The following is a 12,968-nucleotide window of genomic DNA, read 5'->3' as shown; positions in this document are numbered from 1 at the left end:
TTAATACAAATATTATATTGAGATAGAGTTTAAGATGATAATCAATATTTTTAAAATATTTTTATTTAAAAAATATCAAAATAATATATATATATATATATATATAAAAATTTGTTTTCGATATTAACATATTAAAATTATTAAAAAAAATTAAAAAAAATTAAATACAATTGGTTCAAAAAACATATTAACATATTAAAATTATAAAAAAAATTAAATATAATTGGTTGAAAAAAAATTATATAGAGGTGTATAAGAGTATGGTATGGGGCTATTATTTTTAAAATATAGAGGTGTATAAGAGTATGGTATGGGGGCTATTATTTTTAAAATGTTTTTTAATAAAAATATATTAAAATATTTTTTTGTTTTTAATAACAATATATTAAAATAAAATAAAAAAATTAATCACGTATTTATTTTATAGGGGTTGTTTTGGGGGTTGTTGTACCTAATTTTCAAAAGTAATAGAACAAACAGTCAAAACACTTCCCAGAAGAATTTTAGCCTTATCAACGTCCTAAGGTCTAAAGCATGCCACGACTTCTTCTCATCCAAACATCATTTCCTCGCACATCATCCCTCTCCAAGAAATTATCGAACACGAACACTAGCCAAATCCGAACATAAAACCACATATGACTGAAAATCTAGTAAATTTTGGTATCCTAGGATGTGCCAAAATAGCCATTAAATTGGCAAGAGCCATAAACTTAGCACCCAATTCAATTCTTTATGCTATCGCAAGTCGCTCCCTAGAAAAGGCCAAGCAATTTGCCATACAAAATGGATTGCCAGAGACAATCAAGATTTATGGTAGCTATGAAGAATTACTTGACGATCCATCCATCGAAGTTGTTTACTTGCCATTGCCAACTAGTCTTCATGTTCAGTGGGCAGTCTTGGCTGCCCAAAAGAAGAAGCATGTGTTATTAGAGAAGCCGGCTGCACTTGATGTGGTAGATTTGGACAAGATTCTGGAAGCTTGTGTATCAAATGGTGTGCAATTCTTGGACGGCTCAATGTGGTTGCATCATCCAAGAACTATGAAGATGAAGGAGCTACTCTTTGATTCCAATCTTGTTGGACAAGTGGACTTTGTAAGTTGTGTTCTTGTGTTCATCTCTTTCTTTTTTCTTGGACAACAATTTCTTAAAGAAAATGCTTTAGAGATTCCACTTTTTAGCTATAAGATATGTGATTTTCCCAACAAGTTTGAACGTAGGTTTGGGGTTTGGGGAAAAGTAAAAATTAAGAACTCCATTTGTCGCTGTTCACTAGATATTCGACTGTAACTGTGTTTATAATACTGATCAGATTCATAGCACGTCAACAGCTAAAGTGCCTCCTGAATTCTTTGAGAGCAATATTAGAGTGAAGCAGGATATGGATGCTCTTGGTGTACTTGGTGATTTGGGCTGGTATTGCGTCGGAGCAGTCTTGTGGGCAAAAAATTACCGATTACCAAATGTTGTATCTGCTTTACCAGCTAGTGTGACCAAGAACTCAGCTGGAATCGTATTATCATGCACAGCCTGCTTGAACTATGATCAACATCACAAGACAGTAGCAATCATCCACTGCTCTTTCTTCTCTCATACATCCATGGACTTGTCGATCACCGGTACTAAAGGATCCTTGCATCTCAAGGATTTTGTCATTCCTTATCAAGAGGGTTCTGCTTTTTTTGACCTGGCATCACCTGCAACGTTCATGGATGATCAAACTGGATGGAATGTGAAAACTGAAAAAGTGGTGGTGGATAATGAAACTCCTCAAGAGGCCTTGATGGTTCAAGAGCTTGCTAGGCTAGCGCAGGGCATTAAGAAATGCGGGTTCCCGCCGGATAACAGATGGCCTGAAATCAGCAGAAAGACTCAAATTGTGGTGGATGCAATTAAGAAATCTATTGATCTTGATTGCAAACCTGTGCACCTGTGATCATGTATTCAAGTCTTAGATTAATTTTGGAGGCATGTTGAATTTTGAGCCATCTTACTAGAGATGGCACTCTCCAATTACAACTATCAAATAAATTGTTACTGAAACATGCAGGAAAACATGTTGGTTTTCCATTGGTTTAAGTAGTTTACAAAAACATATTTTTTTTGAAGTTTCTAGTTTCATAATAAGAATTAGGGTAAATCTCTCGAAATTTTAATCCAAGCATGATACAGATGGTGATTCTTTAAAAGATTAAGGTCTACCTCTCAATCGACAAGTTTGGAGGTGAATTATTCTTTAGTCCCTGGATTTAGATTGGGGTTATAACTTAGCCCTTTATATTTCGAAGTATGTGAGCTAGTCCCTTAACTCTTGTTGATTGCTGTCATTTTAAGATATCAATTAGCGTTTCTCTGAACTCTAACTGTGTAGCAAAAATAAAAAACATCATAATAAATAAATTTCATATTTCAATTTTTTTTGTTTGGGTTCTTGTCACTGTTATAAAACCAGGATCTAGCAAACCCAAGATTTACATTAATTTAAGTTGAAAAAAATAAAATAAAAATTAATATAATTTAAATCGGTCAAAAACTTAGATTCAATGTCGTGGTCATTTAAGATAAAACCTATTTAATATTTTCTGAAAATAATGTTTTTTTCTAAATAATATTGTTTTTTAATATATATATATATAATTAACTTAGGTTAATCATTTTGATGTGGGATTTTAAAACTATATTTTTTAGTTAAAAAAATTATTGGTCTCGGCCTGAAATCACACTTTTATCCAAATTTCTAAACTCAAACCCATCCACTCATGGCCCAGCCTCCCCTGTATGATCTCTCTTAAAAAACCACAGAGACTCGCCGAACGACAACTACCACCTTCCGATAATGATTCCCGCCATTTCCGTCTTAACTAACACCCCAATCCCAACTAACTTAACTGTCATTTCATGCCCTAAACCCCAAAAACCACCCTCCAAAAACTCTCAAAATCTCAATCAAACCCTCAAATATCTAACAAAATCTGGCAATCTGGACGAGGCGATTCACTTGATCGAATCCTCGCCGTCCAAATTTACTGATCCTGAGACTTACAGTCACCTCTTACATTCTTGTATTTCCCAAAAATCGTTACATCATGGCCAAAGAGTATATAAACAGCTCCTTAAACAAGAATACAGCGAAAAATTTCTTGAAAATCATAACTTAAAAAGCAAGCTAATTACCCTTTTCTCTGTATGTGGCGAACTTGATGAGGCACGCATAATTTTTGAAAATGCGGTTGAAAATGAAGGGGTGCCGGAGTCAGTTTGGGTGGCAATGGCAATTGGGTATTCGAAAAATGGGTTGTTGAGAGAGGCTTTGCTTGTTTATGTTGAGATGTTATGGAATTGTATGGAGCCGGGCAATTTTGCGTTCTCCACAGCGTTGAAAGCGTGTGCGGATTTGAGGGAATTGTGGGTTGGTAGAGGAGTTCATGCACAAGTGGTAAAGTCTAGTGAAGGGCCTGATCAAGTGGTGAATAATGGTCTGCTGAGGTTGTATACACAGTGTGAGTGTTTTGATGAAGTTTTGAAGGTGTTTGATCAAATGCCTGAAAGAAATGTCGCTTCTTGGAATTCTTTGATTTCTGGTTTTGTTAAAGAAGATAAATTGGGCGAGGCACTTGATGTGTTTAGAAGGATGCAAAGAGAGGGAACGGGGTTTAGTTGGGTTACACTAACTACAATTTTGCCGATTTGTGCACGCGTGACAGCACTTCTCAGTGGAAAAGAGATACATGCGCAAATTGTTAAATCAGCGAGAAGGCCAGATGTCCTAGTGCTAAATTCCCTTGTGGATATGTATGTGAAATGTGGAGTTGTAGATTATGGTAGGAGATTGTTTGATGGGATGAGAAGTAAAGACTTGACATCATGGAATACTATGTTGACTGGTTATGCAATCAATGGTTGTATGGGGGTGGCGATGGATTTGTTCAATGAGATGGTTTCATGTGGGATAAGGCCGGATGATGTTACATTTATTGCACTGCTATCAGGTTGTAGCCATGCTGGGCTAACAGAAGATGGACAGAAATTGTTTCATAGAATGGAAATGGATTTTGGGGTCTCTCCAAGTTTAGAGCATTATGCTTGTTTGGTGGATATGTTAGGCAGAGCTGGAACAATTGATGATGCATTGGTGGTGGTGAAAAACATGCCCATGAAGCCAAGTGGTAGCATATGGGGATCATTGCTCAACTCATGCCGCCTACATAACGAGGTCCCTCTTGCAGAGGCTATTGCAAACCGGTTGTTTGAGCTTGAGCCATATAATCCTGGGAACTATGTGATGCTCTCAAACATTTATGCAAATGCAGGGATGTGGGACTCTGTAAATATGGTTAGAGAGATGATGCAAACAAGAAGAATCAGAAAGGAGGCTGGATGTAGTTGGATACAGGTAAAGAATAAAATCCACTCTTTTGTAGCTGGTGGAGGTTTTGAGTTTCGTAATTCTGATGAGTATAAGAAGATATGGAACAAATTAAGGGAAGCCATGGAAGAATTTGGTTATGTACCCAACACAGAGGTGGTGCTTCATGATGTAAATGAAGAAACAAAGGCAATGTGGGTGTGTGGGCACAGTGAGCGCTTAGCAACTGTTTTTGCTCTCATACATACTGCTGCCGGAATGCCAATTAGGATCACAAAGAACCTTCGTGTTTGTGTAGATTGTCACTCTTGGATCAAGATAGTTTCAAGAGTGACAGGGAGGGTCATTGTTTTGAGAGATACAAACCGCTTCCACCATTTCAAAGAAGGTGCATGCTCTTGTAATGATTATTGGTGAAACCATTATACCAGAGCATAATTCTTTGAACCTTTTTACTCTTTATTTCTTCTTTGATGAGTCCATCACATGATTTCGTACTACAAATCCTTTCTAGAATTACTTTAAGCATGGTGCTCCAAGTAATTTTGATTTACATTTTATTAAGAACCATCTGCCCTTTCAGTACTAGCCCCAGACTATATTTATGCCATAATTGAAACTTTACAGTAGTTTCAAAATGCTTGGATCAGCTTTCTTGCTAGACATTGAAAGTTTAGATGAGAACGTTTTAGAACAGAGCAAATTAGATAGAAATGAACTGCAATTTTAGAATCATGCAAAAGTGCACTCCATGTCTTCGGAAGCACAGGAGAGCAATAATAATATTTTGAGTCCTCTGCTGTTGGTTTTATTCATCCATTCATTTTCGAAGAGTAACTTCTGGTGATGTCATGTAAAACGGACTTTCAGTTTGCTCTTTAGATGCAAGCGGAGCAAGAGCATGCCTATAAAATTCCATTTATGCATCCTCTTGCTCCACAGTAAGAAAAAAGTACCACTATTGGAGCTAATACTAACCAACAACTTCAAGAAACATAGCTATGTAAATCTGTGTTAAAAAACAAGCATCTTAACAAAATAAAGTTAAATATGTTGCATTTGCAAACATAATCATACCATCTTTACAGAGATGTTTTCAAGTAAAGGAAAGGATAAAAATAACCAGGAATTGATGGGGAAGAAAAACATTAGTCATGAACTATCAGTAGAAATCGAGAAATTTTCACTGATGCTGGCGGCAGCGAAGATCATACTTTCTTGTCATGGAAGCAGTAATTGAATTCTCTGCAACCTCTTCTGGAACCATAAAGTCAGGGTCTTCCAAATTGTCACCCCCTTCTGCTAACTCAGTTTGAATCCATGAAGACCAGTCAACATCACTATCTGTTTCCCATGATAACTCTCTAGTTTTTTGCATGACATTAATCTTATCCATTAGGTTTAGTATCAAGTGATGATTCAAAACTTCATAATCCCTGCATAATTTGTAAAGGAATCTATTAGATGTGGGAAATCTAAATGCTGTTAACCCAATTGATATAAATCTAGCTTTAACCAACCTGTAGGTGAAAATGGCATGTAGAAACTGAATAGAGGCAAGAATCCCATAGAGTAACCTGAACACATTGATTAGCCTTGTTTGTCGTTCTATACTATTTATTGTGAGCCGAAGCATTGCTACTTCGACCAGAAACGTGGCAACAAGACCTGTGAACCAAAATCAGATTATAGACCTATTTAAACCTTCAATACTTGATTTAAATACCAAAAAACAGGAAGACAAAATAGAAAATAAGAGAAATACAAGACACGTACCAACATAAAGCCTCGCTCTTATGGTATATGTTTGCTTTGTACTGGTAAACATGTAAACGATAAAGATTGATGCAGTGTAGAGGATGAAAGCTTTAATTATTCGTGATTCAAGCAACATAGCGTTTTGCAAAGCAAACAGCTTCTCCAGAGCAATGAACATGCTTGCTTGCTTTGATTCGAAAGCTTCCTGAGAAATGGAAAAACCATGTCACATGTAATCCTTGTCTCAACAAAAACTATCATGGAAATCTTAAGCCTCAATGAAAACACTAACCTGAGCTGCCAATATTGAATTTGAATTTTCTACCAAATGATCATGGACCTTTTGAAGTTGTTCTTGTTGATGAAGAAGCTCTTCCTGCTGTTTATGGCCATATTCAGCAAAGTGTTGCAGCGTACTCCTGTAATTCGGTAACAATTTCGGTTAAGCTCTCTAATTATTTACTCGTAATTACAGTAATTTTGTTTTCCTACTTACCTGCTCTCTTCGAGTGCTTCTGATTGAAATTGAGTTAGCAGTTGAAGACCATTAAGTGCATTGGATTGCCCATCTAGAAGTTGTTTCTGTTTATCCAAGGACTTCCCAGCCATGTTCTCAATGTCATCAGCTGAGTTTTGTAAAGTTTCCATCTTTGAAGACAAAGTGTCCCCAACTCTGCCAATCTGCTTCTCTATTTCCACAGCTTCGTTTCTCACTTTGTCTACTTCTTGGCCCAGATTGGTGTAAGCATCATGAAGCATCGACATCCCTTCCTTCAAATTTTCATTCATTTTTGCTTGTCCCTCTTGCAGCTCTGATTGAGAATGTGCAATTTCCTTGGAATGCTTATAAACAGCTTCAGAGTGCTTAGATAAAACATCCATGTGATCCTTTGCATCTTTCGTTGTTTGAGCTACATTTTCAACCTGAATATCAATAGAACTCAATGAATCCTGAATTTGATTCGATCTCTGCAACAGGACATGTGTTTTTCCTTCAATAATTTCTAACTGTTCTTCCGTGTATTCTGCTGAATTTTTAAGATCATTCACCAGTCTCTCCATTTTATGGTTGAAGGCATGGGCCCTGTAGGCAATAGCACATGAAAAAATCCTTGTTAGTTTCTGTCACATCGTATAAAACAAGAGAAGAACGGTCAGAACAGTGAAAGAAACTATACTTAACTGTAACTGATAGCAGATAGAATTGGTTTCGAGTGAGAATTCAAGATAAACCTTGTGCTCATTGTCATTCAACATTTTGAGACAATTAACCATGGCAGATTTTGTGTCACAATAAGGGAAAGCTGGACGTCCAGAGTCCTTTTGAAAGCAATCACTAAGGTGCCAAGCAAATCTCCACCGCGTCTCCTCGACGGCGAGAATCTGCGAGCAGCCAGCAAAGAGATTCTGGTAAGCGTTCTGCCAACAAGAATTCGTGCCAACCATTTTCCTTTCGGCTTTTTCGACCAGTTTCATCCCCTTCCCATCACTAAGACCATTCATAGAAAATTCCACCACAGAACCACGGGGCAAACCGTTTGTCTGTGAATTATCAGTGGAGAGAGTCTCTGTTGAAGAAGAGAACCAACCCCATGATTGACATCCTAGTGTAAGTGAGATTAAAATTACGAGAAACAAAATCTGACTATAAGAACCCATTAATTATATTTTCTTTTCTTCCTGATTTTTGTTACTCTACTTTTTGTATCTTCCACCAGAAGACTGAAACCTGCAGTACACAGTTCAACAAAATTAGCAGATGCTTCCAATGCTAAAGAGCATACACACAAGTCTTATATTTATGCATAAACAAAGAGGTGGAGAAACTTGGAGTGCAAGAAAAGGAAAAGCGCATGATTTTTAGCATGAAAAGGACTGTTTGAAAGTGAAATTAAAAGAGAAGAAAATAGAAAAGAGACAGAGACTTCCAAAGATTAAAAAAAGAAAAGGTAGAAATGGTGAGAGACTTCCAAAGATTAAAAAAAGAAAAGAGAAGAAAAGGTAGAAATGGTCAAATTGTCTCTTTCATCATTCTACGATATTCCAATAAATCAAAGATGAGATAACTTTAAGAATTCTAAGGAAATCAAAACAGGACATAGTGTCATCTTCCCATTAAAATTAGCAGCATATCAGCTATTTTAAGAAAATTAAGTCAAAATTAAGAAAATTGTTTAAAATCATAACCGTTTCAATTAACCGTTTGTTTGTTTTTTCTCTTTTTCTAATTTCCTTTTACAATTAATTACTTGTATGATGGAAAGAAAGAAACCATAAGTAGCAAAAAGGGATCCTCTCTTTATCTTCTATCACTTTGATTTCTTTTCTTAACGTCTTCTCCAGCTACCCCTCCCTCCTTTTCTCATATACAAAGCTTCTGCTACCTTTTTTATCCTTTAAAAAACCAAATAGCGGGGCCATGTTCATGTTTATAGTTTTGACACGATTGTCCTTGGAGCCTTAACCTGAATTATACGTAAAAAAAGAAGAAAAGAAACTCCTTGAATGTGTGTGTGTGTGTGTGTGAGAGAGAGAGAGAGAGCATACATACTTGTTTGTGAATGATCACCGGGTGGGGGTGGGGGTGGTATTAAGAGGATATATATTTATATATATATGAAGTGAAGTGAAGAGACATGATGCTTTGATTAATTTGGAAAATTAATGATGTTTCGAAAAGTCACTTTCCATCACCGACATTAATCTTTCCTTTCCATGTTAAACCAGGTTTTATATTTTTTTCCTTTTACGTTTAATTCGTTTTCAAAATTAACCCAATATTTCAGAACGTTGCAATATTAAACCTCAACGTCACAAATGATCTACTGTAATTTAATTTTAAGGCCTGATTAAATACCAAGTTATTAAAACACACTTGTTCCCAGCAAAACACAATGTTTAAAGGGAGAGAGAGATCATCTTGCATGCATAAAAATCAAAGACGTGTACTGTAACAAATATATTGTTGTGTTGCAAACAGATTTCAAGGTTTTATATAAACCCAAGAACTTTTTACGCACCAGCTGATGATATAATTATAAGCTAAGAGTACTTGCTGAAACCCTCCCATAATTATTTGATTTTGTTCCTTAACTTCCACCTAACGGATTCATCATTCTGCTACTTCCAAATCCATTCAAGAAATCTCAAAAGTCCATTTGAAATGAACAAAGGATACATTAACCGGTTGAGATGAAAGTCTCTCAACTAGAATGAAAAGATCCTTACACCTTCAAGGTCTGATACTCGGTTTATTCCTACCACCTGTATTACCAGAATGGAATGCGCTAGTTCTAAGATGCAGAGTCTGTGTTCGAACAATGATTTATGGAAGCATAGGTACGTGGAGGAGCTTGGAAATGCGTCCGAAACACAAAGTTTTGGCAACTGGAAAACTAGATCAATTCTCTAGATATCGATGTTTTCTGCTAGATCTTATGGCAACATGAAGTCCTCTAATTTTGTCTGTGATTGTAACTATTTGGATTGTTAATTTTTTTTAAAATAGTTTATGTTCATAAATCGCCGGTCTTGCAAATTGATAAGCTTTTGTTTGAATGATATCGTAGATTAAAAGGCTTGAAGGAAGTCTTTATTTGTGTTGCATGTATTAAGAGAGTTCTTGATGCCGGATAAAGAGAGATTTGAGGAGAAAGGGAGAAGGGAGAGAAAGAAAGAAGAGAAGAAAAAGGAAAGAAAAGCTAGGGAAGAAGGAAGAAGAAGAGGAGAGGAGAGAAGGGAAGGGAAGAGGAGAATCGAACACTACAATTTTTCTTTAATTCATCTGCAAACTGTTAAATCAAATAAAGCCCAATCACATAGGTTTAAAGCCAAAACAGAGGGGTGGAACTGGAGTGTCTAATGAAAGAAAACTCTATAAGGTAGCGTGGAATGCTCTTTCAAAGCCAAAACAGATGGATGGAACTGGTTTGGATTCTCGCAGATGGTTTCGGTCTTGGGGTGATTGCTTTTCCAAATTTGGACCGATCAGCTCTGCATCAGCTAGCAATGATTTCGAAAATGGGAGCTTGACAAGCTTCAGAGCAGACCAGGGCTTTATCCACGAGAGAAAGAGGATGAAACTCGCCCTCAAACAATGCTTTCAGCACCATATTGACACCAATATAGGGATGATAAACTAATATGGATACTTGACAGTAGGGGTGGTTATACTGTGAAATCTTGTACTGCAGCTGTGGCTGGGTTATTGCTTCCATGTCAGACCATGAACATCCCCAATGTATGGAAACCTACCGCTCTCCCAAAGGTAGAATTCTTCACTTGGCTGGCTGTTCTTGATAGACTGAACACTAAAGAGTTTCTTGCAGCACCATGGAATAATTACACCAGTAGAAAATGTATGTTGCTGCTGTCAAGCTGAGGAAGAATCACTCCACCATCTACTACAACACTGCCAGCAAGTTGGAGGATTTGGAATCATGCATGTGTTCAGTTGGCGAGGATCAACTTAGACCCTTACCAAATCAGCAAGTGGTTCGTTTCAGCATTGAATGTTCTTTGCAAGAGGTGGAAAGCAAGGTATTTCCCACATGATTCTCTCTCTTTCTTCATTTTGATATTTCAATTACTAAAATAAAGTAAGTAATAATATTACTCACACAATACCATAAAATTCATCGGAAGGTGGAAAGCAAGGTATTTCCCACATGATTTTCTCTCTTTCTTCATTTTGATATTTTAAAATTTTTAAATTAGAAATTTTGGCCATGCATGATCTACAACCATGAAAGAGGTCCCAGAAAAACACAAGTCCAAAGGTAGCTGGACTTCTCCATAAATCAAATGGAAAATTGATAGATCAGCAGGAAAACTAACGTAGCATTTCGTTAAAAAATAAACTCTATTTTCGGCTATTCCTCAAACAGTGTTTTAAGATTGTAAGGCTTCACGATGTCAAGACTTCCACTCCACATTAGCTTCGCAAATTGATTGTTGGCACTCTCAGTTGGATGAGCCGAATCAAAGAAGAAATATTCACTTGCATTGTCGCATAATTGATATCCTTTCTGACCACAAGTAGGGAAGCTTCTGTAAGGACCACTGCCACAACATGCCTCTTGAACATCCTTGAAACCTTCATATATAGAGAAATCACATTTAAATTCATAACAAGGATAGGAAATCTATATAGGGACCTTGATTTTTAATTATTTAATACTTATAGACAGGCATTACCATATTTTGAAGGGTTATTAATTCTCTCCCTTCCTGCAACATAGGCATCAAAAATTGAGTATCTAAATCCTTCTAGTTGTCCCTCAAGCTCTTTGAGTGCTTTAGGGAGTGCTCTGTTGTGTAGCTTTGCAAACATTGTAGCTTCATCCAAGCAGCCTGACACACCTGTTCTTTCCTGTTTAGCTGCTCTCAAGGATGGCAGACAACCCAAAGCAATCAACGTTGACAATCCAAATCTCCTTCCTCCTGTCTTGTATATTTCCTGGAACAGTACAATTACGCAATCATAATCCATGATCAACTTGGAAAGAAGAGAAAGAATGGTTCTTTAGCATGCTAAATTACTTGGATCACTGTTGTTATATTGCCAATAACCATCCCAACATACTCTTCTCTTGAATATAATTGAAGCAAACTGTGCGTTGGTGTTAGAGCTGCGAAGTAGTCATTGCCTCCAATGCTGAACATGTAAACTGCTGTGGACAGCAATTTTTTAGCTTTTGCTTCACCTAGTTGAAGCCTTATCCGCCTTTTCATATGCTTGAAATAGCTTAGTTGAGTGCTAAGGTTAATCACCTTCCAAGAAAAGGGAAAAAATGAAAACCAAAAAAAAAAAACAGTTATGGAACATATCTAAGACAGTAAACTTTGTATTCTTGACATACCCATCCATGATGAGTTTCAACAAGAGCACCAGCTCCAGATGATGCAAAGTTCACTCCATTTATAAATCGATGATTACTGGATTGTAGATGTTGTTGTATTTCAGAGCTTATCACCTTGAAAAAAATCATTGAATCTCATTATTCCTTGAGTAGATTTAAGAGAGATCTCGAGTTTGATTAATTTATAAAAAGACGCAAAAGTGGTGGGGATCAATAATATTGAAGACCCCACCAAGAAAAAAACAACATGACGACAGACATACCATTCCTGGAAGATTTTCAGCAAGAGCAAGATCCCCTTTTGACTCAAAGTTTTCTCCATCCATAAATTGATGGTCACCAGGTTGTAGATATGGCGGAAGTAAAGGTAAATTTGCATATTGAGCTGTCACAAACATTTCATAAAAATAAGAAAAGAAGGAACAAAAAAGAATGAATTAAAGTGCTCTTAACTGTAATGATCTTACCAATAAAATCTGGAATTAATCGACCATCACAAGGCCTTCCTGTGGGATGCTTAAAGAAGGTTTCTCCATATGGCCAGAAATCTGAAAAGATAGGAGCATCTTCGATGTACTTATTGTTTCCAGCATCATATAATGAATCTCCAAAGATAAATAAGGCAACATGCTTAGAACCATGGCAGCTTCTTGCAACCAGAAGGCTTGCACAAAATACCAAGAAACAATTCTTAATATTGGACCTTGAAATTCTCATCTCTCCAGCAGCTCGCCTTCTGTTGATTCCCTCAGCGCTCTCCTTTACAGGTCAGAACAAGATGAGCGACGCTAACCAAACTGATAAAGACCCCCCCCCCCCCCCAGATGCTTATTTCTTGTCGTTATCAGACGTCATTGTTGATGACATGGCTAGCACTGAAGTTAGTTTAACAGGTTGACTTTAAGGTTGTAAGAGACTATAATGATTGTGTAACCGATCCGATAGAGTATGTATACACTGTCTTTATGATAATAAAAA

General features: G+C 36.7%; 4 protein-coding genes across 4 annotated transcripts; 2 read left to right on the top strand and 2 right to left on the bottom strand.

Annotated features, from left to right (window-relative positions):
• Positions 1-484: 484 nt before the first annotated feature.
• Positions 485-2,084, top strand: LOC105135215 (NAD(P)-binding Rossmann-fold superfamily protein). The gene is made up of 2 exons (XM_011039996.1): positions 485-1,100; positions 1,318-2,084. The coding sequence occupies exons 1-2, from the start codon at positions 639-641 to the stop codon at positions 1,939-1,941; spliced, it is 1,086 nt and encodes a 361-aa protein (XP_011038298.1). The 5' UTR covers positions 485-638; the 3' UTR covers positions 1,942-2,084.
• A 630-nt stretch (positions 2,085-2,714) lies between these two features.
• On the top strand, positions 2,715-5,000 carry LOC105135214 (Tetratricopeptide repeat (TPR)-like superfamily protein). The gene has a single exon (XM_011039995.1). It carries the CDS (start codon positions 2,842-2,844, stop codon positions 4,786-4,788), a length of 1,947 nt encoding a protein of 648 aa, XP_011038297.1. The 5' UTR covers positions 2,715-2,841; the 3' UTR covers positions 4,789-5,000.
• Positions 5,001-5,329: 329 nt separating this feature from the next.
• Positions 5,330-7,880, bottom strand: GEX1 (gamete expressed protein 1). The gene is made up of 6 exons (XM_011039994.1): positions 7,313-7,880; positions 6,626-7,213; positions 6,422-6,548; positions 6,148-6,334; positions 5,892-6,039; positions 5,330-5,807 (listed from the first exon to the last, which is right to left on the bottom strand). The coding sequence occupies exons 1-6, from the start codon at positions 7,786-7,788 to the stop codon at positions 5,555-5,557; spliced, it is 1,779 nt and encodes a 592-aa protein (XP_011038296.1). The 5' UTR covers positions 7,789-7,880; the 3' UTR covers positions 5,330-5,554.
• A 3,081-nt stretch (positions 7,881-10,961) lies between these two features.
• LOC105135212 (GDSL esterase/lipase 1-like) lies at positions 10,962-12,870 on the bottom strand. Its single transcript, XM_011039993.1, has 6 exons — positions 12,458-12,870; positions 12,254-12,375; positions 11,991-12,104; positions 11,671-11,901; positions 11,326-11,587; positions 10,962-11,224 (listed from the first exon to the last, which is right to left on the bottom strand). The coding sequence occupies exons 1-6, from the start codon at positions 12,705-12,707 to the stop codon at positions 11,001-11,003; spliced, it is 1,203 nt and encodes a 400-aa protein (XP_011038295.1). The 5' UTR covers positions 12,708-12,870; the 3' UTR covers positions 10,962-11,000.
• Between the last annotated feature and the right edge of the window lie 98 nt (positions 12,871-12,968).

This window comes from Populus euphratica, unplaced genomic scaffold (assembly GCF_000495115.2).
Source record: "Populus euphratica unplaced genomic scaffold, PopEup_1.0 scaffold72.1, whole genome shotgun sequence".
NCBI classification, from domain to species: Eukaryota; Viridiplantae; Streptophyta; class Magnoliopsida; order Malpighiales; family Salicaceae; genus Populus; species Populus euphratica.
This window is presented reverse-complemented; position numbering and strand designations above follow the sequence as displayed.